The sequence below is a fragment of the Pelecanus crispus genome, chromosome 2 (genome assembly GCF_030463565.1).
Source record: "Pelecanus crispus isolate bPelCri1 chromosome 2, bPelCri1.pri, whole genome shotgun sequence".
In the NCBI taxonomy this organism is placed as follows: Eukaryota; Metazoa; Chordata; class Aves; order Pelecaniformes; family Pelecanidae; genus Pelecanus; species Pelecanus crispus.
In genome coordinates this window covers 1,619,986-1,646,680 of record NC_134644.1, presented here as the reverse complement: position 1 = coordinate 1,646,680, position 26,695 = coordinate 1,619,986, and the positions used below count along the sequence as shown (strand labels likewise).

General features: G+C 60.1%; 1 protein-coding gene across 1 annotated transcript in view; it reads left to right on the top strand.

Moving 5' to 3' along the window:
* Positions 1-26,695, top strand: part of NBEAL2 (neurobeachin like 2) — a 46,254-nt gene extending 19,559 nt beyond the window's left edge. The window contains 54 exon segments of the mRNA XM_075706524.1: positions 497-681; positions 2,542-2,623; positions 2,761-2,882; positions 2,977-3,059; positions 4,559-4,662; positions 5,181-5,258; positions 5,260-5,467; positions 5,869-5,975; positions 6,195-6,278; positions 6,380-6,463; positions 6,602-6,700; positions 7,653-8,224; positions 8,312-8,444; positions 8,531-8,650; positions 8,729-9,050; positions 9,150-9,232; positions 9,337-9,429; positions 9,929-10,100; positions 11,092-11,225; positions 11,322-11,481; positions 11,557-11,659; positions 12,214-12,367; positions 12,502-12,660; positions 12,753-12,912; positions 13,091-13,176; positions 13,486-14,154; positions 14,233-14,411; positions 14,497-14,656; positions 16,551-16,688; positions 16,781-17,086; positions 17,303-17,452; positions 18,606-18,763; positions 18,844-18,968; positions 19,174-19,294; positions 19,379-19,536; positions 19,764-19,897; positions 19,990-20,097; positions 20,589-20,684; positions 20,770-20,894; positions 20,978-21,118; positions 21,200-21,330; positions 21,428-21,537; positions 21,648-21,765; positions 21,835-21,932; positions 22,015-22,131; positions 22,219-22,308; positions 22,414-22,523; positions 22,608-22,780; positions 23,366-23,460; positions 23,555-23,671; positions 23,748-23,909; positions 23,988-24,136; positions 24,459-24,594; positions 26,591-26,695. Coding sequence (XP_075562639.1) covers positions 497-681; positions 2,542-2,623; positions 2,761-2,882; positions 2,977-3,059; positions 4,559-4,662; positions 5,181-5,258; positions 5,260-5,467; positions 5,869-5,975; positions 6,195-6,278; positions 6,380-6,463; positions 6,602-6,700; positions 7,653-8,224; positions 8,312-8,444; positions 8,531-8,650; positions 8,729-9,050; positions 9,150-9,232; positions 9,337-9,429; positions 9,929-10,100; positions 11,092-11,225; positions 11,322-11,481; positions 11,557-11,659; positions 12,214-12,367; positions 12,502-12,660; positions 12,753-12,912; positions 13,091-13,176; positions 13,486-14,154; positions 14,233-14,411; positions 14,497-14,656; positions 16,551-16,688; positions 16,781-17,086; positions 17,303-17,452; positions 18,606-18,763; positions 18,844-18,968; positions 19,174-19,294; positions 19,379-19,536; positions 19,764-19,897; positions 19,990-20,097; positions 20,589-20,684; positions 20,770-20,894; positions 20,978-21,118; positions 21,200-21,330; positions 21,428-21,537; positions 21,648-21,765; positions 21,835-21,932; positions 22,015-22,131; positions 22,219-22,308; positions 22,414-22,523; positions 22,608-22,780; positions 23,366-23,460; positions 23,555-23,671; positions 23,748-23,909; positions 23,988-24,136; positions 24,459-24,594; positions 26,591-26,695 — 8,166 coding nt within the window.

Genomic DNA, 26,695 nt, shown 5'->3' with positions numbered 1-26,695 from the left:
GTGGGGGGGGTCATGGGGATGGAGAGGGTCATGGGGGGTCATGGGTGTGGGAGGGTCATGGGGATGGAGGGGGTCATGGGGGGTCATAGGTGTTGGGGGGTCATGGGGATGGAGGGGGTCATGGGTGTGGGGGGGTCATGGGGATGGGGGGTGTCATGGGTGTGGGGGCGTCATGGGGATGGAGAGGGTCATGGGGTCATGGGTGTGGGGGGGGTCACGGGGATGGAGGGGGTCATGGGGATGGGGGGATCACTGGGACGGGGGGGGTCACAGGGACGGGGGGGTCACAGGGACGTGGGGGGTCATGGGTGTTGGGGGGGTCATGGGGATGGAGGGGGTTCATGGGTGTGGGGGGTTCATGGGTGTGGGGGGCCATGGGTGTGGGGGGGTCGTGGGGATGGAGGGGTCGTGGGGATGGGGGGGGTCACAAGGACGGGGAGGGGGGGGGTCATGGGTGTTGGGGGGTCATGGGAGGGGGGGGGTCGCATCCCGACAGCCCCGTTTCACCCGCGGCAGGCCGGAGGAGGCTGTGTCGGAGATCCCGGTGCTGCCGCGGGAGGTGCTGCAGGTGCTGAGCCAGCGGCTGGGGCAGTGCGTGGCCCAGGTCCCGCGGGAGGAGGGCGGGGGGGCCAGCCTGGGGCAGGCCCTGCTCCTCCTCAAGTTCTTCATCATCATCTGCAGGTGGGTGACACCCCCCACCGTCACCCCAGGCTGGGGGGGGGGGCTGGCTTCCCTCCGCCCCCCCCCCCACCCATGGGGTTGCCTGCTGTCACTCCTCCCAGCGCCGCAGGATCGGTCCCAAATGCAGCCCAAGCTCTGCACCCGGGTGCTGGGGAGGTTCGGGGGGGGGCACTGAGGGGACCCCCCCCCAATCTCTGGGTGCTGTGCCCCCACCCCGAGTCTTTGCTGGTATCACCCCGGTCCCAAATCACTGCGGTGCCTGCCTGGGTGTGCATCCCCTCCCGCGCCCCAAAAGCAGAGCATCCCCCCCCCCCCCCGCTGTGAAACACATCGCCCCCCCCCCCGCCAAGCGCAGTGTGTCCCCCCCCAAAGTGCAGCAGCCCCCCAAAACACACCATCCACCCACTGAAGTGCAGCGTGCCCCCCCAAAAAGCGCATCACCCCCCCACAGCGCATCACATCACCCCAAAACACCAGTATTTACCCCCCCCCCCAAAGCACAGCATCCCCCCCAAAGTGCATCATTGACACTCCCCCCCCCCCCCCCCCCCCCCCCCCCAAAATGCATCCCACCCCCCCCTGGGCCCGGCCACCTCCTGCCAGCCCAGGTCCCTGGCAGCGGCATCGCCACGAAACCACCACCTCCGTGTCCCCGGGGCGGGGGGCACTGTCCGCCTGCCCCCCCCCCAATTCCCAGCCACTGCTGGGGTTCAGCTGAGGACGCGCCCTGCCTTGCGCTGGCTGCCGTCTTATCCCCCCACCCCACCCCACCCCCCGGACGTGTTAACCCCCCCAGGATGCTTTAACCCCCCCCCAGGATGCTTTACCACCCCCCCCCAGGATGCTTTAAACACCCCCCCTAGGATCCTTTAACACCCCCCCCAATGCTTTAACCCCCCCCATGATGCTTTAACACACACCCCCAATGCAATAACCCCCCCCTAGGATGCTTCAACCTCCCCCCCCAATGCTTTAAGCCCCCAGGATGCTTCAAGCCCCCACAAAATGCTTTAATGCCCCCCCCCAATGCAATAACCCCCCCCAGGATGCTTTAACCCACACCCTCAGGATGCTTTAACCCCCCCCCATGATGCTTTAAAACCCCCCCCCCCAATGCTTTAAGCCTCCAGGATGCTTCAACACCCCCTGCAAATGCTTTAACACCCCCCCCCCAGGATGCTTTAACCCCCCCAGGATGCTTTAACCCCCCCCCCCCACGATGCTTTAACACCCCCCCTAGGATGCTTTACCCCCCCCCAAAATAATATCCCTCCAGGATGCTTTAACCCCCCCCCCCTCAAATGCTTTAACCCCCCCAGGATGCTTTAACACCCCCCGCAAAGCAATAACCCCCCCAGGATGCTTTAAACCCCCCCCCCCAAATGCTTTAACCCCCCCCAGGATGCTTTAACACCCCCCCCTAGGATGCTTTACCCCCCCCCCAAAATAATACCCCTCCAGGATGCTTTAGCCCCCTCCCAATGCTTTAACCCCCCCAGGATGCTTTACACCCCCCCCCCCCCCCCCCCAATGCTTTAACCCCCCCCAGGATGCTTTAACACCGCCCCCCCCCCCCCCCCCCAATGCTTTAACCCCCCCCCAGGATGCTTTAACACCCCCCCTCCCAATGCTTTAACCCCCTCCCAATGCTTTAACACCCCCCCCCCCAATGCTTTAACCCCCCCCCAATGCTTTAACCCCCTCCCAATGCTTTAACACCCCCCCCCCCCAATGCTTTAACCCCCTCCCAATGCTTTAACACCCCCCCCCGCCCCAATGCTTTAACCCCCCCAGGATGCTTTAACCCCCCCGATGCCTTAACCCCCCCCGCTCTGTGTTACCCCCCCCCCCCCATCGCAGGAACCCAGAAAACATCCAAGCGGACAAAACCCCCGGCTTCATCCCGGAGGTGCTGAAGCTGCTGCGGATCTGCGGGAGCAAGGTGAGCATGCGGGGGCATCCCCCCCCCCCCCCCCCAATTTTGGGAGGCAGCGGGGGGGGACCTCAGCCAGAGGAAGATTTTTTTTTTTTTTTTTTTTTTTTTATTAAAAAATTCATCCCGCTCCGCTTTTCCGGCAGCTGAAGAATATCCGGGAGGACGAGCGGAGCGGGGTGCAGCTGGAGAACGGGATGCTCCACGCCCTGCACCTCTGCGAGTGCCTCTTCGACCCCTACCAGACCTGGCGGCGGCAGCTGAGCGGGTGAGCGGGGACCCCCCCCCAAAATCCCAAAACACCCCAAAATCCCCCACGCCCCCCCCCCCCCCCCATTCCCACTTCACCCCTTTTTTTCCAGGGAAGTCGTCAGCGCGAAGGAGAAGAGTAAATACAAGTTCGCCCCGGCCCCGTTGCCCCCTGAATTCGGCGCCTTCTTCCAAGGTAAAAAAAAAGGGGGGGACCCCCCACCCACCCTCCAACACCCCCGCGCCCGGGCTGGGCTGCGCCAATGGGATCCGGGGCCGCGGAGAGGGTCGGTATGGGATCCATAGGTGCGCGGAGCACCCAAGGGTAGGGAGAGGGTGCTGGGGTAGGGATGGGATCCAGGAGCACGTATGGGATCCGGCGGGACGTGTGGTGTTCCGGGGAAGGTACGGGATGTGAGGGCGGGTAGAGGGTTCTATACGTGGCCCTGGGTGTCCTATACGTGCCCTGCAAATGTAGGAGCCTATACCTGCCCCAGGATCAGTATATAATATGAGGGCACATATAGGATCCTATACCTGCCCCAGGTTATCCTATACCTGTCCCTGCAAGTATAGAAGCCTATACCTGCCCCAGGATCAGTATATGATTTGAGGGCCAAATATAGGATCCTATACGTGCCCCTGGTTATCCTATACCTGTCCCTGCACATATAGGATCCTATACCTGCCCCTGGTTATCCTATACCTGTCCCTGCACATATAGGATCCTGTACTTGTCCCAGGATCAGTATATGATTCAAGGGCAAATATAGGATCCTATACCTGCCCCTGATTATCCTATACCTGCTCCTGCAAATATAGGAACCTATACCTGCCCCAGGATCAGTATTGATTCAAGGACAAATATAGGATCCTATACCTGCCCAGGATCAGTATATGATATGAGGGCACATATAGGATCCTATATCTGTCCCAGGATCAGTATATGATTCCAGGGGAAATATAGGATCCCATACCTGCCCCAGGATCAGTATATGATTCGAGGGCAAATATAGGATCCTATACCTGCCCCAGGATCACTATATGATTCCAGGGGAAATATAGGATCCTCTACCTGCCCCAGGATCAGTATATGATATGAGGGCACATATAGGATCCTATACCTGCCCCAGGACCCCGTCTGTGCCCGTAGGGGAGGGCACGTATAGGATCCTATACCTGCCCCAGGATCGCGATAGGATTTGAGGACAAATATAGGATCCTGTCCATGTTCCAGGATATCCTATACCTGCCCCAGGATTGTTCTATGATTCAAGGGCATATATAGGCTCCTGAAGCAGGGATTAAGTCCTGCACCACCTGGGGTGCCTGCAAAAACCAATGTAAAGGGGATTTTTTTTTTTTCCCCCCGGGGAAGCCCCCCAAAAAATCCCCGTCTCCGAGGCAAGGGCGTTGCAAAAAAAAAAATCACCTAAAACTCCGCCCGTAAATCCCCAAGCTGAACCCTATTTTTGAACAAAACTCCGGTTTTTAGGACAAAAAAATCTCCCCCGGCGCAACCAGAGCTGCAAAAAATTGGAGCATCCTCATCCCCTCCATTATCAATAAAGTCCAGCACCCACAGGGGCTGGTTTTTGGGGTGGATTTGGGTGAAAAAGGGAATTTTTCCCAATGTTTTTTTTTTTTTTCCCTGCTTACTCCCCAAAGTAAATCTTTCCCTCCTCATCCTCGCAGAGAGTTTCCAAGCGGGAGGGCAGCTCCCCGAAACACGGCAGCTCCCCGAAACGCTCCAGCTCCGACTCCTCCATCTTTTTGGGGCCATCCTCTCCGGATCCAAGGTAGCGTTGGGAAGGAGATGAGGGAGAATTCGGGATCATCACCCAAGTGATAAACCCTAAAGCTTTATTCCTTCCAAGCGAGAGAAACGCTGGACTTAAACCGCTTAATTTTCAAAAGCCGTTAAAAATCGTATTTCAAATTCCAGCCCTAAATTCAGTGCATTTTACCGTAAAAAAAAATTAAATTAAAAAGGGGGTTGAGCTGAAGCTGCTGCTTCACCACCGGTTTGGCGCCGGGATGGCAGATGAGAACAACTCGGCTGAATAAATTTGAGCAGAAATAGTTTTTAATTAACCCAAGGCTTTAAAAAAAAAAAAAGCTTAAAAATCAGGATTTAACGAATAGCTCCGAAATTCGCTTTAAATTTCATTTGCGCCCGGGAGCGGGGCGCAGGGAGGTGGGTAAAACCTGCGGCGCTGGAGACGTCGGGCTCGGCGTTAATAGCATAAAGGGGTTTATATCGCGATAGGCGACATAAAAGCCTGTCTCCCCCCCTCCCTCCCCGTCGTCCCCGCAGCCCAACGCGCTGCGGGCCATCACGCCGGCGGCGGTGGAGGTGCTGCTGGGGGTGCTGCGGCGGGGAGGCGGGGGGACCCCCCCCGGTCCCTGGGCTGCTGGAGCTGACGCTACGCGGCTTGGTGGCCGTGGTCCACGTCCTGCACGGCGGCACTCCCGGCACCGGCCCCGTGCCGTTGCGCGTCCTCCTGGATGGTTACTTCAGGGTGCTCAATTCGGACCTGCCCGTGGCTTCCTTGGCGCCGGAGGCGGCCGGTGGCCTCATCGCTCTCCGCGTCCTCATGCTGGGTAGGTGGTCTCTTCTCCCATGTAGTTAGCGATAGGACGAGAGGAATTGGGCTCAAGCTGCGCCAGGGGAGGTTTAGATTGGATATTAGGAAAAATTTCTTCATGGAAAGGGTAGTCAAGCACTGGAACAGGCTGCCCAGAGAGGTGGTGGAGTCCCCATCCCTGGAGGTGTTCAAAAAACGGGCAGAGGTGGCACTTTGGGCCATGTTTTAGTCTAGTCTACCCTTGATTGACTTAGAGTAGACTTGGTAGTGTAGGTTAATGGTTGGACTGGATGACCTTAAAGGTCTTTTCCAACCTAAATGATTCGATGATTCTATGATTCTATGATTCTATGGTTGGGGACGGGGATGGGGTTGAGGGCGTGGGACGGGCGCTGAGCCGTCTCCGCCTCGCCGTAGATGCCATCCCGGCCATGCTGAGCTGTGAGGACCGGCCGGTCCTTCAAGCAGCCTTTCTCAGCAACAACTGTTTCGAGCACATCATCCGCCTTCTCCAAAACAGCAAGGTACCGGCGTGGCCGCGTTGGTGTCCCCTGTTGGTGACGCCAGGGTTGGGCACCCTCCTCTCCATCCTCACCCTTCCTGGCTCTCCACAATGCCGGGACGGGGCGGCCGCGCTGCAGCGGCATCCCGGGGTGGGGATGCTCCGTAATTCCCTTCTCTCTTCCCCCCACCCCGTACCGGGTGCTTCTCCCCGGGGCTGACGCCCACCCCGTGTTCCGCAGCTCTACGTCAGCAGCTCGCGGGAGGCGGGCGAAGCCCAGGACGAGGTCCCCACACGGCCATCAGACGGGAACAGGCTCCAGCAGGTATCGTGTGGGGCCACCCCGTAACCAAACCACCAGGCATGGTGGGTTGTGTCCCCCCAACCCCATGGCTCAGCAGACCCACCACCCCCGTGTCCCCGTAGGTCTTTGACAGCAGCTCCGACGCCATCGCGGTCCACGCCATCGGGGTGCTCACCGCCATCATGAGCAACTCGCCCTCGGCCAAGGTGGGCAGCGGACCAGAGGCAGGGAGGACATCCCAAAAGCAGATGGGTTTGGGCATTTTCACCTTGCGAGGTGGGCTGGGGTGAAAGCAGCACGTGGTGGGGTTTGGCATGGGGTCCCACGTGCCTGGGTACTTGCAGGAGGTGTTCAAGGAGCGCATCGGCTATGCCCACCTCTACGAGGTGTTGAGGAGCCAAGGCCAGCCCACCCAACGCCTGCTCCAGGAGCTCCTCAACATGGTGAGCATGCCTGCTTCTCCTCCACGCCAAGCAAAGCCCTTGGCGCTGGTGGTTCGTGGTAGATCTTGGCACCCAGCAACCCCATTCCTCACCCTGTAGTCCTCTCCACCCTGCTAGTTTCCCATCAGCTTCCTCCTGAGGGGTCCCAGGGCCGTCTTTAGTTTGGAGTCATGCTCAGCTTTGGGGAGTTTTGAGCCTTTTCTGATGTGGTCGTGCTTGCTCTGGTATTGCTGGATGCGCCAACATCTCCAAAATGCGTGATGCGCAGGGTCTCTAAGGCGCTTGATACTTGGGTCTCCAACATGCTTGATGCACGGGGGTTTTCCAAAATGCTTGATGAATGGGGCTCTCCAGGGCACTTGATGCGCAATGGTCTCTGAAATGCTTGACGCTTGGGGTCTCCAAGATGCTTGAGGCACAAGGGTCTTCAAGACTCTTGATGCACGAGGATCTCCAAGGGGCTTGATGCACAAGGGTCTTCAAGACTCTTGATGCGCAGGGTCTCTAAGGCGCTTGATACTTGGGTCTCCAACATGCTTGATGCACGGGGGTTTTCCAAAATGCTTGATGAATGGGGCTCTCCAGGGCACTTGATGCGCAATGGTCTCTGAAATGCTTGACGCTTGGGGTCTCCAAGATGCTTGAGGCACAAGGGTCTTCAAGACTCTTGATGCACGAGGATCTCCAAGGGGCTTGATGCACAAGGGTCTTCAAGACTCTTGATGCGCGAGGGTCTCCGATACGCTTGATGCACGAGGGTCTCCAAGGGGCTTGATGCACAAGGGCCTTCAAGACTCTTGATGCACGAGGGTCTCCAAGGGGCTTGATGCACGAGGGTCTCCAAGGGGCTTGATGCACGAGGTCTCTGCTGCAAGCCCAGGGTGGCCAGGGGGAGGATCCATCCCTCTCCGCGGGGTCAGGGCTGCATCAACCAGCTCTTGTGTTTTGGCAGGCAGTGGAGGGCGACCACAGCTCCTTCCCGGTGCGCCCCATCCGCAACGAGCAACCCCTGCTCATCCTGCTGGCCTGGCTGCCGGCACTGGCGTGCCGGGAGCTGCAGGTCTTCCTCTCGGGCTGGCTGCGGCGGCTCTGTGAAGCCTCCCTGCCCAGCCGCCTCACTTGCGTCAAGGCGGGCATGGTGGGCTGCCTGCTGGGTGCCCTGGCCACCGAGCCAGCGCTGCCGGCTGCCTGCTCTGAAAACTTACTGGAGCTGCTGCGGGCGTTGGGCAGCCTCTCCATCTGCCCTGGGGAGCTGCGGCAGCTGCTGCGGCTGCTGCGGCACGAGCAGGGTCAGGGACCGCATCCCTACGCAGCACCCGTCATCCGGGCGCTCTCGGGGATGGCGCGGGTCGAGGGACCCCCCCGGGCGCTGCAGTGCTTCGACCTGACGCCTGGCATGGCGGGGATCATGGTGCCTGCCATCCAGAAGTGGCCCGGCGGTGCCTTCGCCTTCCACGCCTGGTTGTGCCTGAGCGAGGAGGAGCCCGAGCCACCGGCGAAGCCAAAAAGGAGGCAGCTCTACAGGTGATGCTCAATGGAGGGACCAGGGAGGCTGAGGTGAAGATGAAGAGGGGCAGCACCACCATCCCCACCATGCTTCTCCTCCACCAGCTTCTTCACGGCCGGTGGGACGGGCTTCGAGGCGTTCTTCACTGCCGGCAGCGTGTTGGTGGTGGCCGTCTGCACCAAGAAGGACTACATGACAGTGGCATTGCCGGAGTTTGCCTTCAACGACTCGGCTTGGGTGAGCATGACCCCCATCCCCATCCCCGTCGAGGGGGTGACGAGGACAGCAGGATGCCTGAAGCCCCCCCCTCCCTGTCCCCGTAGCATTGCGTTGACATTGTCCACGTCGCCGGCCGCCGGCCCTTCGGCCAGAACATCGTCAGCATCTACACCGATGGGCACCTGCGGAAAACGGCGCAGCTCCGCTTCCCCTCCCTCCACGAGGTGGGGGAACCCCCCAGCACCCAGCCGGACCCCTTGCCATGGGGCTGGGGGCCTAGCATGACTCCTTCTCCTTTCCAGTCCTTCACCTCCTGCTGCATCGGCTCCGCTGGCCACCGGACCACCACCACCACTGCTGGCCACCCACTGGCATCCCATGGGCCAGAGCTGATCTTCCCCCAACGCCCCGCACTCGGCCGCTCCCAGTCCGTCCCTGCCGCCCTGGGCCCCCACGCTTGGACCCCTACTCAGCCCCCCACGGAGGGGGTGGTGGCCACCACAGCGGCTGGCAGCCAGGACACCGAGTGGGGCAGCCCCACATCTTTGGAAGGTCACCTCGGCTCCGTGGCCATCTTCTGCGAGGCTCTGCAGCAAGCCCAGGTCAAGGCGCTCTTCTGCGCAGGTACGTCAGGGTGGGGGACGGGGGATGTCCGCAGGGGTGCTGGTGGCAACCAGGGTCTCCTCCACCATGCCCCAGCTCACCCCAATCCTCTTCCCCTAGGGCCAAACATCACGTCACCATTTACGCTGGAAGGTGACTTGGTGGAGCTCAGCAGCAAGCTCTTGCTGTACTACACCCCACAGGTGAGGGGAGCCACCCCCCTGGGGACAGGAACAGCACTGGTAGACCCTCTGCTGTAGGTGACATCTCCAGGAGCATGAAGATGCCCCATGGTGTTCTCTTCTAGGCCTGCAGGAACAACATCTGCCTGGACCTCTCTCCCAGCCACAGCTTGGACGGGAGGCTGACGGGGCACAAGGTGGTCAACTGGGACATCAAGGTACGCTGGGCGCAGGGTCGTCCATCCTGGCCCATCTGCCCCATGGCATGGAGGCAGCTGGGCCCCTCCTGGGGTAGGGGGCAGGGGTAGGCCCACCCAAGGGGTGTTGGATGGCCATGGTGGTTCCCCTGGACCCTACAGGAACTTTGCTACATGGTATTGGGTCCACCAAGGACCTGCGTGACCCATGGGTCCACCAAGGACCTGGATGCCGCACAGGTCCCCTAAGGACCTGTCTGCCTCTGAGGTCCTCAGCGTCCAAGGTGGGCACCATGGGTGGTGCAGGGGCACAGGTGCTTCTTGGGGACCTCTTTCAGGTGTGTGCTGTAGGATGGGTCAGGGCACACCCTGATCTTTGCTAGCCACAGTGCCTGGCTCTCCCCAGCTGGGGCTGAGCCCGTGAGCAGGCAGGACAGACCCCGGGTGCACGTGCCACCTCCTCCTCTACACTGCCATCACCACGCAGCACCTGGCAAAGCCTCTCGCCTCCCTCCGGCAGGACGTGGTCAACTGCGTGGGTGGGATGGGCGTGCTCCTGCCCCTGCTCGAGCAAGTCGTGTCCAAGAAGGAGGAGCCCGAGGATGAGCAGGAGACCAACGACCTGGTGGGGCCAGAGCTGACGTCCTCCAGGAACGCCCAGGGCTTGCTCATCCCACTGGGCAAGTCCTCAGGTGAGGACCTTGGGGGACGTGGAGTGGGAGCCATCCTGCTTGGGTGGCTGGAGGTAACCCCGCTGCCACGTGGGTGCTGCCTGCAGCGGGCTGGCGCCTACCGTGGGCATGAGAGGTCTTGCCTGGGGCACCAAGAGTTATGGGGTAATGGAGAAACCATTGACATCTACCTGAAAGGAGGTTGTAGTGAGGTGGGTGTTGGTCTCTTCTCCCAAGTAGTTAGTGATAGGACGAGAGGAAATGGGCTCAAGCTGCACCAGGGGAGGTTTAGATTGGATATTAGGAAAAATTTCTTCACAGAATGAGTGGCCAAGCACTGGAACAGGCTGCCCAGAGAGGTGGTGGAGTCCCCATCCCTGGAGGTGTTCAAAAAACGGGCAGAGGTGGCACTTTGGGACATGGTTTAGTCTGGTCTACCCTTGATTGGTTTAGTGTGGGCTTGGCAGTGTAGGTTAATGGTTGGACTGGATGATCTTAAAGGTCTTTTCCAACCTAAACGATTCTATGATTCTATCTTTTAATGTTGTTATGACCTAATGAGTCATAAACAAGCAGTTCTGGGAAGATGAGGGTGGCTGCAGCCTGCTTACCTCTGGCTTGCCTTTGGGTGGAGTCTCTGGTGTCTTATAGTAAGGCTAGGTTCATGCAGGAGCCTTCTGCGTAGGTGAAACGGGCTTTCTCAATCCCTGCTTACTGCAGGGGGGTTGGGCTCAATGATCTCTCAAGGTCCCTTCCAACCCAAAGCATTCTATGATTCTATGATTCTCCCGATACCCAGCTGCTTATTTCCAAGACGCTCAGAACAACGGAGACTTCCACTAGCTTAAATTTGGGAGCAATAGGGAAACAGGCTGGCAAGTTTGCAGAGAAAAGTTGATGGTGGGGTGTCCAGGATGCCCTTTGCCGGCAGATACAGGCAGCGCTGTAGGAAGGTGTTCAGGTGGGCACCGGGCTCACAGCTACCGGTGGGGCTCTGCCCTGTGCCTTGCAGAGAGCAGGCTGGAGAAGAACAGCGTGGCCGCCTTCCTGCTGCTGGTGAAGAACTTCATCCGGAACCACCCAGTGAACCAGGAGAGCCTGGTGCAGTGCCATGGGCCGGCCATCATCGGGGCGCTCCTGCAGAAGGTGTGGAGGGCTACCAAAGGCTCCATCCCGCAGTCCTCGGGGCCATTCCCCAAGGGGGATGCCGGGGCTGCAAGCCTCTCCTCTCACCCATGGCAGGTCTCCGGTCCACTGCTGGACATGAGCACGCTGATGGCTTCGCAGATCCTCATGGAGCAGGTGGCCTCCGAAGGCAGCGGGCTCCTGCTGCACCTCCTGTACCAGCATCTCCTCTTCGACTTCCGCATCTGGAGCAACAGCGACTTCGCCGTCCGCTTAGGTGGGAGCTGGGGGTGCTTGGGGGTGTTCTGCATCCCAGCCGGCCTCCGTGGCTACTCACACCTTCTCCCTGCAGGCCATATCCAGTATCTGGCCAACGTCATCAAGGACCACAAGCAGCGCATCTGCAAGAAGTACGGGGTGCAGTACATCCTCGACTCCATCCGGACGTACTACAGGTGAGCTGCCCCTTGTAGCCGGGACCTCCCAACGCTGACATCGTGGTGAGCTTCACCCCTCGGAGCTGCGGTTTGGGGTAGACACCATTTGCTTGGGGCAATATCCCCCCTGCAAGCACCTCATGGGTTAATCTTGCGGTGTGGGAACATGGTGGTGGGTGCAGGACCTTCCACTCCCCGTGGCCATGCCCCATCCCCAAGCCTCCACCCAAAGCTGTGCCCCGTCATCCCCAAAATCCACCCCCAGCATCTCTCCAGCAGCAACCAAGAGCATGGTGGTTTCTGCAACAAGCTGAGGCCCTTTTCTTGTCTGACCCGATGAGTTTCTGCCTGCCCGTGATGCTGGGGGTGCTGAAACCCTGCAGAGACCCAAATGCATGGGGTGGACGTTTCCCAGTGGGCAGGGTTGGCTAGAAGGGATGTCCACGCCAGGCTGCCCCAGAGCTCCTCAGGCTTCATGGTGGGATTTGGGATCATGCTGGCGATGGGTGACAAGGGGCAGGAGGGTGGCTGTGCACATCCCAAGGGAATGCCCATGCATGTCTGTCCATCAGCACCTCCAGGGAGAAGACCACAGCCACCGACGACATCAAGACAGTGCAGACGTCCCTTTTCAGCTTGGTGAAGGATTTCTTCTGCAGGAACTTCTCTGGGGAGGAGATGCAGAGCTTGCTGAGCTATGTGGCCGGGGCGCAGGACGAGCAGCAGGTACAACACTGAGCCACCATGGTCCCCAAACACCTCATGGGCTGGCCCGGCATTTGGCAGCCGGTGGGGAGAAGCCGCTGAGGTCCCAGTGGGGCACATGGAGGGCAGTGGACAACCAGCCCCATGTCCTGCAGGTCTGTGGGGCGCTGGAGGTGATCCACAGCCTGCTGAAGGGCTCGCCTGCCCAGGAGCAGCTCTTCGCCTTCCTCTTTGAGCCAGGCCATGTGGAGGTCCTCTTCTCGCTGCTCGTGCAGAAGAAGTTCTCAGATGAAGTGCGGGAGAGAGTCTTCAAGGTAAGGCGAGTCCCTGGCACCAACCTTGTGCCATTCCCCAGCAGCCGGGGGCTTTGCCAGAGCAGGGTGGCCACCTCTTTCTGTCTCACCAGGTCCTCTACAAGATGCTGAAGTACGAGAAGGTCCCCGAGCGCAGCAAGAATCGCCTGAAGCTGAAGGATATCGGGTACCAGGGGCTCATCGCCTGCCTCAGCGACATTCCCGGCTCCATGCTGCTCTTCCGCTGCCTCTCGGAGCAGGTCCTCGGGGCAGGTACCATGTGCCCTGCTGAAACCAGGCTGGCCCTGACCACCCATCCCGAACACGTGCCATGGGGTCATCACTGGTGGCTTCCCATGAGGCTCAGCTGGTCTTGGGGCTGGGGGTCTTTGGTGGCTTTTGGGGACAGAATGACCTGTCCCACCACCGTGCTCTCTCTCCTTGTCCACAGACCCCCCCAACTATAAGGACCTGGTGGCCGTGGTTTACCTGTCCCACCGTGCCGAGCTGACCGTCCGGCTTGATATCTGCCGCAAGGTGAGCGGGGCCATGGGCACGAGGGGCTGTGACCGAGCGGTCGCCTTGGGGCTGAGCTCGCTGGAGCCACCCATGGGCACCCAGCTGTGCCCGAACGTAGGGGCCATGGGGATGGTGGTAACACCCCATGCATAGAGCTGCCGGCACGTAGACCTGCCAGCATGGAGGTGGTGCAACCCCAGCACACCGTGATGGTTATGGAGGATCTGGGGTGCTCAAGCATCCTGCCCCTTGGAGGGGCCAACCCCCCAAGGGGTTACCAGGAGCTGGGGCAACATCATCAGGTCTCACCCCGGCTTTCTCTTGCAGCTCTTCCACTTGATCTACGCGCAGCAGGACATGGTGAAGCAGCTGGCGAGGTTGGCCGGCTGGCAGGACACGCTCACCAAGCTCTACGTCAAAGAGTCCTACGAGTCCCGCCAGCACAGCCTGAGCATCACGGGCAACGGGGGCTGCCTGGAGCCCCTCCGCCTCTCAGATCCCCCCGGCAAAGAGGGGATGAGCCCGCCGCCGGCTGAGCTGCAGGAGCTGGACGTCTTCCTGCCGCTGGGCTACGAGGCCTCGGACCAGGAGCTCTCCGAGGGCTTCTCCGACCACTCCATCTCCCCGAACGGCCGCACCAAGTCCTTCCAATCCTACAACTTCAAGTCTTTTGACTCTTCCGATCGAGCCAGCCGCTCATCCTCCAACCCTGGCGATGGGCCTCCCTTCGATGGTGTCTACCACCCACTCTCGCCCTTCTCCACCTCACCCTTTGACCTGGGGCTTGACCTGGCCAGCACCAGCTCCATCGCCACGGCTGAGAGTGGCACGCAGACCCCTGCCAGCGGCGCCGGCACCCCCTCGCCCCTGGAGAGCTTCAAGCCCTTCCCAGGGATGCGAGCACACAAGAGCTCCAGCCTCTCAAACGTCCTGGATGAGAGCAGCTACCAGGACGTGCTGCCCAGTGACAACGTTTCCAACACTAGCAACCCCCAGGTGAGCCCCAAACCATCGTGCCCACCACCCTGGGCTACGCTGGACACCAGACCTCTCACCCTTCCTCCCCGTTGGCAGCAAACGCCCGAGGAGGAGCTGTGCAACCTCCTGACCAACATCATCTTCTCGGTGACGTGGCGTGGGGTGGAGGGCTGGGACGACGCGGCGTGGAGGGAACGCGGGCAGGTCTTCTCCGTCCTCACCAAGCTGGGGACGGCGTGCGAGCTGGTACGGCCCCCTGATGAGATCAAGCGCAGGTGAGTCCTGCCCAGGTCCGGAGCGAGGTCCAGGGGGTGCACCCCAAGGGAGGACCACCCTATAGAGCTGCCTGCTTTCCCACAGCCTGCTGGAGATGATGCTGGAGTCGGCACTGACGGACCTGAAGGAGGCGGGACCAGGCGCGCTGCCCGGTCTCACCCACAATGCCCTCAAGCTGCTGCGGCTGCTCCAGGACTTCTTGTTCTCCGAGGGACACAACAACCAGGCCCTATGGAGCGAGAAGGTGGATGGGCATGAGCAGGGGGTCCTGGTCCCAAACCCGAGCTCTGAATCCCAATGCTGACCCTAAACCCTGCCCCTCACTGCAGCCCTTGCCCCTAACCTTAGAAAATAACCTGTGCCTTAATCCTAAACCATAACCCTAACCCATAACCAGTAAATCCAACCCTAACCCCTAAACCTAACTCTAAACCTTAGCCCTAACCCTACGCCCTTGCCATAAACCCCAACTCTAACCCTAAGCCTTAACCCTGACCCTGCACCCTTGCTGTGAAGGCCAATCCTGTACCCCAGCCCTAAACCCTAATCCTAACCCTTAACCCTAGCCCTACCATAAACACAATCCTATAGTCTAAACCTGTGTGCTAAGATCTGACCCTAAAACCTATCCCTAACTCATAACGTGTAAATCTAACCCTGACCCTTGCTGTAAACACTAACCCTACACCCTTGCTGTAAACCCTAGCCCTGATCCTAAATCCTAACCCCTAATCCTAAACTTTAACCTTAACCCAACCCCCTAGCCCTGTACCCTAACCCTAAACCATAACCCTAACGCATAACCTGTAAATCTAACCATACCTCCTAAATCCAAATCCTAAACCTTAACCCTACATCTGTGCCATAAACCTCAGCCCTAACCCCAATTCTATACCCTAACACTAACTCCAGTCCTAACCCTTAACCCTAATCCTACACCCTTACCATAAACATGATCCTATACTCTAAACCTATATGCTAAGATCTGACCCTAAAACCTGTCCCTAACTCATAACCTGTAAATCTAACCCTACACCCTTGCTGTAAATCCTAACCCTAACCCTTGCTGTAAACCCTAGCCCTGATCCTAAATTCTAAGCCCGGACCCCTAATCGTAAACTTTAACCCTAACCCTACACCCTTACTGTAAACCCCAAACCCTCACCCTATACCCTAAGCTTTAACCTTAAACCATAACCCTACCTCATAACCGTACCTCCTAAATCCTAATCCTAAACCTTAACCCTACATCCTTGCCATAAACCTCAGCCCTAACCCCAAATCTCTACCCTAACCCTAACTCCAGTCCTAACCCTTAACCCTAACCCTACACCCTTACCATAGACCCAACCCTATGCTCTAAACCTATATGCTAAGATCTGACCGTAAACCCATCCCTCATAACCTGTAAATCTAACCTTAACCCTTGCTGTAAACCCTAACCCTGATCCTAAATCCTGACCCCTAATCCTAAACTTTAACCTTAATCCTACACCCTTATTGTAAACCCCAAACCCTTACCCTATACCCTAAGCTTTAACCTGAAACCATAACCCTACCTCCTAACCGTACCTCCTAAATCCTAATCCTAACCCTTAACTCTACATCCTTCCCACAAACCTCAGCCCTAACCCCAGATCTATACCCTAGCCCTAATCCCAATCCCAACCTTTAACCCTAACCCTACAGCCTTGCTGTAAACCGAAATCCTAATCCTATGCCCAGAGCCCTAACTTTAACTCATAATTGAGGAATCTAACCATGTCTCCTAAATCCTAATCCTAAACCTTAACCCTACATCCTTGGCCATAAACTTCAACCCTAACCCCAAACCTATACCCTAGCCCTAACCCCAGGCCTAACCCTTAACCCTAACCCTACACCCGTACCATAAACCCAACCCTAAGCCCCAACCCGTAACCCAAATGCCAAACCTGAACTAATTCGTCATTAGGGTTATGGGCCAGGGCTCTACCCCTAAACCCTAATCCTAACCCCTACCCATAACCCAAACCCATGGAAGCAAAGCCGAGGGTGGCTGGGTGATGGGGACAGACCTGGCAGCTTTGCGCCCGGCCGGCTGGAGAGGTTGGGGGGTGCACGGCTGGGCGGGGGGCTCACTATGCGCCCCCCGCCAGATCTACGAGGGGGTGAGCAGTCTGCTGGACAAGCTGGGCGTCTGGTACCATCTGGCCAACGGCACCTCCGACCTCAAGGAGATGGCCCAGACGGGTCTACGCATCCTCGTGGGCTACATCATGCTGCAGGACCCCCAGGTGGGTCAACCCTTCCTGGGGCTCGGGATGAGACCCCAGCCCTTGGGGCAGGGCAGGTGGCCCCATCTGATGTCCCACGTCCCCCTCCGCAGCTGCACTCGCTGGCGTACGTGAAGCTGCACAGCCTGCTGCAGACCGCCTCGGCCCCCAAAAAGGACGAGGCTTGCTACCTGCTGGGCAAGCTGGAGACCCCGCTACGACGCTCGCTGGATGCCAAGTCAGAGACCTTCTCCTGGTTGGTGCCCATCATCCGGACGCTCATGGACCAGTGCTACGAGACCTTGCAGCTGCAGCTCTTCCTGCCCTCGCTGCCCCCCACCAACGGCAGCCCCACTTTCTACGAGGACTTCCAGCACTTCTGCACCACCCCAGAGTGGAGGGGCTTCATTGAGAAGCATGTGGGTGCCACGGGGCATGGGGTGGCATCGCTGTTGGGGGAACACCTGCCCAGGCTTAGAAATGGGTCCATGCTGTGGCGGGGTCCCCATATCACCAACGGGTTGGGACAGTCTGCAGGGGTGACCTCCAGGGAAAGGATGTTCATAGCCTGGGTGATGGTTGGTGGGTGCCAAGCCCTGCAAACGCCTCCCCTCTCATCCCGGTTCTCCCGGTAGGTGCAGCCCACCATGGCCCAGTTTGAGATGGACACCTTCGCCAAGAGCCACGACCACATGTCCAATTTCTGGAACGCCTGCTACGATGCCATGATGAGCAGCTCCCAGCGGCGAGAGCAGGAGAAGGTGGCCAGCCGCAAAATGTTCCAGGTACTGCCTGCTCCTCGCCCCTGGGACGTCACCCTGGGGATGTGCTCCTCATCATGGGGACATGCTCCTCACCCCAACGATGTCAGCCTAGGGATGTGCTCCTCTCCCAGGGGATATTAATCCTGGGGATGTGTTCCTCATCCCAAGGATGTCATCCTGGGGACATCCTCCTCACCCTGGGGACATGGTCCTCAGGATGTGCCCCTCATTCCGGGGACTTCATCCCTGGGATGTGATCATCAACCCAGGGACGTTGTTTCAGGGATGTGCTCCTCACCCTGGATACATGCTCCTCACCCCAGGGACAACATGGGGGTGTCATGGGGATGAGCTCCTCACCCCAAAGATGTCATCCAGGGGGTGTGCTCCTCACTCTGGGGATGGCATTCTGGGGATGTGCTCCTCACCGTGGTGACATTAATCCTGGGGATGTGCTCTTCATCCCAGGGATGTCATCATGGGGACATGCTCCTTACCCTGGAGACAATGCCCTCAGGAAGTGTTCCTCATCCTGGGGACATTGTTCTGGGGATGTGCTCTTCATCCCAGGGATGTCATCCTGGGGACATGCTCCTTACCCTGGGGACATTGCCCTCAGGAAGTACTCCTCATCCTGGGGACATTGTTCTGGGGATGTGCTCCTCATCCCAGGGATGTTCTTATCATCCCAGGAATGTCATTCCAGGGATGTGCTCCTCACCCTGGGTACATGCTCCTCACCCCAGGGACATTACCCTGGGGATGTGCTCCTCACCCCAGGGACATCACCCTGGGGATGTGCTCTTCACTCTGGGGATGTCATCCCAGGGATGTGCTCCCCACCCCAGGGACAGGCTCCTCACCGTGGTGACATTAATCCTGGGGATGTGCTCTTCATCCCAGGGATGTCATCATGGGGACATGCTCCTTACCCTGGAGACAATGCCCTCAGGAAGTGTTCCTCATCCTGAGGACATCATTTTGGGGATGTGCTCCTCACACTGGGGACATGCTCCTCACCCAGTGACATCATCCCAGGGATGCGCTCCTCGCCCCAAGTCCATCATCCTGGGACATTCTCCTTGCCCTGGGGACATCACCCCATGGACATGCTCCTCATCTCAGGGATGTCCCCCAGCCCTGCTGTCACTTCACTCTCCTGCTCCCTCGGCAGGAGCTGGTGCTGGAGCCGGCGGCGAAGCGCACCAGGGCGGAAAACACCCGGCACGCCAACATGCTCAAGCTGGCCAACAACCACCACGGCACCGTGCTGAAGCAGTGGCGGTCCCTGTGCCGCCTCCTCACCTCACCCCGCTCCGCCTGGGCTGACCGGTGAGCTCCCGCCTCGGCCCCCGGGGAGGGGTGGCATGGCGGGAGGTCCCCAGGGTGGCTCACCCCCCGCTGCCCCTCAGGAACCCACCAGAGGTTCGCTGGAAGCTGTCGAGCGCCGAGACCTACTCCCGGATGAGGCTGAAGCTGGTGCCCAACCTAAATTTTGACCAGCACCTGGAGGCCAGCGCCCTGCGGGACAATCTGGGTGAGGCTGATGGGAGTAGGGCACCCAGGGGTCCCCCCCATGCCGCCTGCAAGGGGGTGCCACCGATTGGGTGCACATGGTGGGGTCGAGCTGGGAGCTGTCATGGATCCCATTGGGGTTGGGGGGTGGGATGGGGAACCTTCGCAGGACCTGTCCCCCAGCCATGGGTGGCTGGGGTGTCTGCTGACCCCCCTCCTCCTTTCAGGAGCTGACCACCTCCACAACCCCGCCGAGTCCCTCCCACTTGCCATGGCCAAGGAGGCCAAGGTGAGCGAGCTGGAGGATGACCAACTGGCTGAGGAGGACCTCCCCGTCCTGGACAACCAGTGAGTGTCCCCATCCCCTGCCGTGGCGCTGGATCGCCCAGGCTGGGGGTGTCACCAGGTCTCCTCACCCCTGGTGTCACCCAGGGCTGAGCCCAAGGAGCAGAACCAACGGGAGAAGTTGGTGGTCTCGGAGGACTGCGAACTCATCACGACGGTGGCCGTTGTCCCCGGCCGCCTGGAGGTGACAACCCAGCACGTCTACTTCTACGATGGCAGCAGCGAGAAGGAGGAGACGGAGGGAGGTAATGGCATGTGGTCCTTGGGGGGGTCCCTGCAGTGAGGTGGGGTGAGGAACCCCCCCACCCATCCTATCTCCTCCAGAAACCCATCACACCAGGTGCTGGCCATTTTGGGGGTGGGCTCCTCCCAGCCCCAGGGTGATGCTGGCCTCCATCCCTGCCTCAGGAATTGGGGTCTGGGCAGACAATGATGCCCATGGGGCTCTGTGTGTCCCCCCCTAATTCGGCAGGGATTGGCTATGACTTCAAGCGCCCCTTGTCCCACCTGCGTGAGGTCCACCTGCGCCGCTACAACCTGCGCCGCTCCGCGCTCGAGCTCTTCTTCATCGACCAGGCCAACTACTTCCTCAACTTCAAAAAAAAGGTGGTGGCACCCTTTCCCCACTCCAAACCCCTCCTGGGGACACGGCACTGCCTAGACTCCGGCCACTCCACGTCCTACTCATGTCCCCCCAGGTGAGAAACAAGGTGTACTCCTGCATCCTCGGCCTGCGTCCCCCCAACCAGATCTACTTCGGCAGCCGGTCGCCCCAGGAGCTGCTGAAAGCCTCAGGGCTCACCCAGGTACCGGCCCCACCTTGCCCACTCCCACCCCATATCTCTCTTTCCTGTGTGGCAAAGGGGAGGGTGCCAGCGTGGGATGGGGATGCCCGTGGGACCACAGATGGCCATGGGTTGGAGATGGCCATGGGACTGGGGATGGCCATGGGGCCAGGGATGGCCATGGGACCACAGATGGCCATGGGTTGGAGTTGGTCATGGGACCACAGATGGCCATGGGTTGGAGATGACCATGGGACTGGGGATGGCCATGGTGCCAGGGATGGCTGTGGGACCAGGGATGCCCACGGGACCACAGATGGCTGTGGGTGGGAGATGCCCATGGGACCAGGGATGGCCGTGGGACCAGGGATTGTCTGGGACCAGGGATGGCCATGGGATGGGGCTGGCCATGGGACCAGGATGGCTTTGGGACAGGAATGGCCATGGGGTGGGTGTGTCTGCCCCCTCTCCTGCCCCCCCAGCCCATCTCAACCACCCTCCCTTCGCTCCAGAAATGGGTCCTGCGGGAGATCTCCAACTTTGAGTACCTCATGCAGCTGAACACGATCGCGGGGCGCACCTACAACGACCTCTCCCAGTACCCCGTGGTGAGCCCCCCACGTGTGTCCCCGTCCCCCCAGCGAGCCTGGGCCCCCCCCCACCCAGCCTCACGCACCTCCCATCCCCACCCAGTTCCCCTGGATCCTGCGGGATTACATCTCGGAGACCCTTGACCTCACCGACCCAGCCGTGTTTCGGGACCTGTCCAAGCCCATCGGGGTGGCCAACGAGCGGCACGCCCGGGATGTGAAGGAGAAGTGAGTGCCCCTAAAAAAAGAGGGACAAGGGACATGGGGACCACCTGGCTGGCACCTGGTGGACCCTCCCACCTCACCCCCAGGTACGAGAGCTTCGAGGACCCCACGGGGACGGTGGACAAGTTCCACTACGGCACGCACTACTCCAACGCGGCGGGCGTCATGCACTACCTGATCCGCACCGAGCCCTTCACCACCCTCCACATCCAGCTGCAGAGCGGCAGGTGGGCACCCGGCGGCAGGACCCTGGGGAGGGGACGTAGCGGGGGACAAGCGGGCTCCGACCGGGTGTCCTGTGCCACCAGGTTTGACTGCTCGGACCGGCAGTTCCATTCAGTGCCGGCGGCGTGGCAAGTTCGCATGGAGAACCCCGTGGACGTCAAGGAGCTCATCCCCGAGTTCTTCTACTTCCCTGAGTTCCTGGAGAACCAGAATGGTAAGGGGCACCCATCGTCCCCACATCCGTGGGGAGAGCACCCATGGGAGCATGGTGGGCGTCGATGTCCCTCACCCCCTGCCTGTCCTGCCTGCAGGCTTCGACCTGGGCTGCCTGCAGCTCTCCAACGAGAAGGTGGGCGACGTGGTGCTGCCCCGGTGGGCGCGCTCCCGCGAGGACTTCATCTACCAGCACCGCAAAGCCTTGGTGAGATGGTGGAGCCCATCCCAATCCCTCCTCCGCTCCCACCCCTGGGGGGGCCGTCACAGGGGGCGGCGGGCATTCCCGACCCACCCTCACACCCCATCCTTGGATAGGAATCGGAGTATGTCTCAGCCCACCTCCACGAGTGGATCGACCTCATTTTTGGGTACAAACAACGAGGCCCGGCCGCCGTGGAGGCCCTCAACGTCTTCTACTACTGCACCTACGAGGGTGAGCCGTGGGGCAGCGAGGTGGGGGGGCACCTGCCAGGTGGCCCCCCATGACCACCCCCATCTCCAGGGGCTGTGGACCTGGACGCCATCGCCGATGAGACGCAGAGGAAGGCTCTGGAGGGCATCATCAGCAACTTTGGGCAGACGCCCTGCCAGCTGCTCAAGGTAGCTCATACCTCCACCCTCAAAAAATAGCCGCTTTCGGGGGGCCACCCCCCTTCTCATGGGTTCCCTCGCCACCCCCCAGGAGCCCCATCCTGCCCGGCTGTCGGCAGAGAGCGCTGCGCGGAGGCTGGCCCGCCTCGACACCCGCTCGCCCAACGTCTTCGAGAACCTAGACCAGCTCAAGTCCTTCTTCGTGGAGGTGAGGACAACCCCGAGGGGTCCCTGGCCAGGACTGGGCAGGTACTGGTGGCCAGGAGGGTGCCCACCGGTTACTGTCTCCCCGCAGGGCATCAGCGATGGGGTGGCCCTGGTGCAAGCCGTGGTCCCCAAGAACCAGGCACACTCCTTCATCACTCAGGGATCACCCGATGTCCTGGTGAGTGTGGGGAAACTGAGGCACGGCTGCGTGCTGCTGACTGGGGGTGACTGGGACCAGGAGGGCTTCAGTGGTGGAAGCTGTGTCAGCTCCATCTCTGCCCAGGTCACCGTGAGTGCCAACGGCTTGTTGGGGACCCACAACTGGTTGCCCTATGACAAGAACATCTCCAACTACTTCAGCTTCACCAAAGACCCCACCGTCTCCAATGCAAAGTGAGTTGCCGCATGGGGGTGGTCCCCAAAGGTGCCACCAGCCCACCCATGGCTCTGCCACCATCCCACGTCCCTTCCCACCAGGACCCAGCGCTTCCTGCAGGGCCCCTTCGCCCCCGGCGCGGACCTGTGCTCCCGCACGCTGGCCGTGTCCCCCGATGGGAAGCTGCTCTTCAGCGGGGGACATTGGGACAACAGCCTCTGCGTCACCTCGCTGGCCAAAGGGAAGGTCATTGGGCGCATCACCCGGCACATAGGTACATCCTCCTCTGATGACAAAGGTCTGGTGATGCCCCAATGGGTTTGTAGGGGGGAAGCAGGGAACGTGGGAGCGAGCAGGGGACATCTCCCAGTGTCCCCCATCGTCTCTTCTCCCAAGTAGTTAACGATAGGACGAGGGGAAATGGGCTTAAGCTGCACCAGGGGAGGTTTAGGTTGGAAATTAGGAAAAATTTCTTCACGGAAAGGGTGGTCAAGAATTGGAACAGGCTGCCCAGAGAGGTGGTGGAGTCCCCATCCCTGGAAGTGTTCAAAAAATGGGTAGATGTGGCACTTCGGGACATGGTTTAGTCTAGTCTACCCTTGATTGGCTTAGAGTAGACTTGGTAGTGTAGGTTGATGGTTCGACTGGATGATCTTAAAGGTCTTTTCCAACCTAAATGATTCTATGATTCTATGATCTTCTGGGGACAGTCCAGGCTCCATCTCAGAGCCAGGCTGGGGTTAGGGTTAGCAGCATTTCCATACCCCAAAACACGTCTTGGTGACATCCCACGGGGTTGGGGGTACCAAGCGCGGTGGGACGGGACCAGCAGCTCATGATGTCCCTCTGGGTGTCACAGACATTGTCACCTGCCTGGCGCTCGACCTCTGTGGCATCTACCTCATTTCTGGGTCCCGGGACACCACCTGCATGGTGTGGCAGGTCCTACAGCAGGTAGGGGCTTGACCCTTACCCCGTGCTCCGGATGGGGTGGCTCACAGTGGGCGCTGCCACCAGGTCACTGAGGTCCTCGTGTCCCCAACGCCAGGGTGGGTTTTCCAGCGGCTTGGCTCCCAAACCCGTGCAGGTCCTTTACGGCCACGACGCCGAGGTGACGTGTGTGGCCATCAGCACCGAGCTGGACATGGCGGTGTCGGGCTCCAAGGTGAGCTGGGTTGGTGGGGTGGGTGGCCGGGTGGGCGGTGCCACCATCATCACCCCACGTCCCCTTCCTCCCATAGGATGGCACCATCATCATCCACACCATCCGCCGGGGGCTCTTCATCCGGTCCCTGCGGCCGCCCGGCGAGAGCTCGCCACCCGCTGTCCTCTCCCACCTGGCCGTGGGACCCGAGGGGCAGGTGGTCGCCCAGACCGCCGTGGGTCAACGAGCCTGCTTGAAGGTAGGGCCAGGTGTCCCTGTGTCCTCCCCCTCGTCACCGTCAGCGCGTGTGTTCCCCCCTCTTTGCTCTGTCTTTCAGGACAGGTTTGCGCTGCACCTCTACTCGGTGAACGGGAAGCACCTCTCCTCCGTCCCGCTGGACGAGGAGGTGACGGCCATGTGCCTGACGGAGGAGTTCGTGGTGCTGGGGACCATGCAGTGCGGGCTGGAGATCCGTGACCTCCAGAGGTGAGGGCTACCACCTCCATCCCCATCCCCATCCCCACCTCCACCTCCATCCCCACCCCCATCCTCACCCCCATCCCCACCTCCACCTCCATCCCTTTCCCTATCCCCACCTCCATCTCCACCTCCATCCCCATCCCCACCTCCACCTCCATCCCCTTCCCTATCTCCACCTCCATCTCCACCTCCATCCCCATCCCCACCCCCATACCCACCTCCACCATCTCCATCCCCACCTTGTCCACACCTTGTCCCACCCCAACCACCCCCTTGGGGTGCCCCGGGGGACTCGAGGGGTCTCATCCCACCACTCGTCTTCTCACAGCCTCAGGGCAGCCATGCCCCCCATGCCCATGCGGGTGCCCATCCACAGCGTGTCCGTCACCAAGGAGAAGAGTCACATCTTGGTGGGGTTGGAGGATGGCAAGCTCATTGTGGTGGGTGCTGGGCAGCCCGCTGAGGTGAGCGTGGACCCCCACCCCAGGTGGTGGTGGGGCTGGGGGGGGTCATGCCTCAGTGTCCACTGGGTGCTGCTGGGCTGGGGACCTCTGCTTGTCCTCCTTGCTCTCCAGAGCAGAGGTGGAGAGGTGGGGTGGGATGGGGGAGATGTGGGGAAGGGGTTATGGGAAAGGGAGTGGATGGAGGTTGAGGTGGAGATGGGGAAAGGGGTGGAGGTGGAGATGAAGGTGGAGATGGGGAAGGGCGTGGAGGTGATGATGGAGGCGGAGATGGGGAAAGGGGTGGAGGTGAGGATGAAGGTGGAGGTGGAGATGGGGAGGGGGGTGCAGGCGGAGATGGGGAAGGGGATGGAGGTGAGGGTGGAGGTGGAGATGGAGGTGGAGATGGGGAAGGGGATGGGGGTGGAGATGGGGAAGGGGATGGAGGTGGAGATGGAGATGGGGAAGGGGATGGAGGTGAGGGTGGAGGTGGAGATGAAGGTGGAGGAGGAGATGAAGGTGGAGGTGGGGAAGGGGGTGGAGGTGAGGATGAAGGTGGAGGTGGGGAAGGGGGTGGAGGTGAGGATGAAGGTGGAGGTGGAGATGGGGAAGGGGATGGAGATGGAGAAGGGGATGGAGGTGGAGATGGTGGGTGGATGGCGATGAGGAAGGGGTTGGGAAAGGGATGGGGATGCAGAAGGGGACGGTGATGGGAGAAGGGACAGGGATTTGGAAGGGGAAGGGGATGAATGTGGGTGGAGCAAAGGATGGGGTTTGGAAGGGGCGGTGTGGTGGGGAAGGGGCTGGCGGAGATGGATATTTGGAAGAGGATGGGGATGGGGGTGAGGATGAGGATGGGGATGGAGAAAGAGATGAGGATGGAGAAGGGGATGAGGATGAGGATGGGGGTGAGGACGGGGATGAGGATGGAGAAAGGGATGAGGATGGGGATGGCGATGAGGATGAGGATGGAGAAGGGGATGAGGACAGGGATGGGGGTGAGGGCGGGGATGAGGATGGAGAAAGGGATGAGGATGGGGATGAGGATGGAGAAAGGGATGAGGGTGGAGAAGGGGATGAGGGCGAGGATGGGGGTGAGGACGGGGATGAGGATGGAGAAAGGGATGAGGATAGAGAAGGGGATGAGGATGAGGATGGAGAAGGGGATGAGGACAGGGATGGGGGTGAGGGCGGGGATGAGGATGGAGAAAGGGATGAGGATGGGGATGGCGATGAAGAAGGGGATGAGGATGGAGAAAGGGATGAGGGTGGGGATGGAGAAAGGGATGACAATGGAGAAGGGGATGAGGATGAGGATGGGGGTGAGGACGGGGATGAGGATGGAGAAAGGGATGAGGATGGGGATGGCGATGAAGAAGGGGATGAGGATGGAGAAAGGGATGAGGGTGGAGAAGGGGATGAGAGCGAGGATGGGGGTGAGGACGGGGATGAGGATGGAGAAAGGGATGAGGATAGAGAAGGGGAGGAGGATGAGGATGGAGAAGGGGATGAGGACAGGGATGGGGGTGAGGGCGGGGATGAGGATGGAGAAAGGGATGAGGATGGGGATGGCGATGAAGAAGGGGATGAGGATGGAGAAAGGGATGAGGGTGGGGATGGAGAAAGGGATGACAATGGAGAAGGGGATGAGGGCGAGGATGGTGAAGGGGATGAGGAATGGGGATGGAGAAAGGGATGAGGACAAGGATGGGGAAGGGGATGAGAAATGGGGATGGGGATGAGGACAGGGATGAGGATGGAGAAGGGGATGAGGATGGGGATGGAGAAAGGGATGAAGACGAGGATGGGGAAGGGGATGAGAAATGGAGATGGGGATGAGGATGGGGATGAGGATGGAGAAGGGGGTGGGGATGGGGATGAGGAATGGCGATGAAGAAGCAGATGAGGATCGGGAAGAGGATGGGGCTGGAGAAGGGGATGAGGATGGAGACAGGTACAGGGTGAGGGGACGTGGAAGGGGACGGGGCCACGGGGTGGGTGCTCATCCCCCCTCGCCCAGGTGCGGCCGGGCCAGTTCCACCGGCGGCTGTGGCGTTCCACGCGGCGCATCTCCCAGGTCTCGGCCGGCGAGACGGAATACAACCCCGCCGAGGGCAAGTCCTAG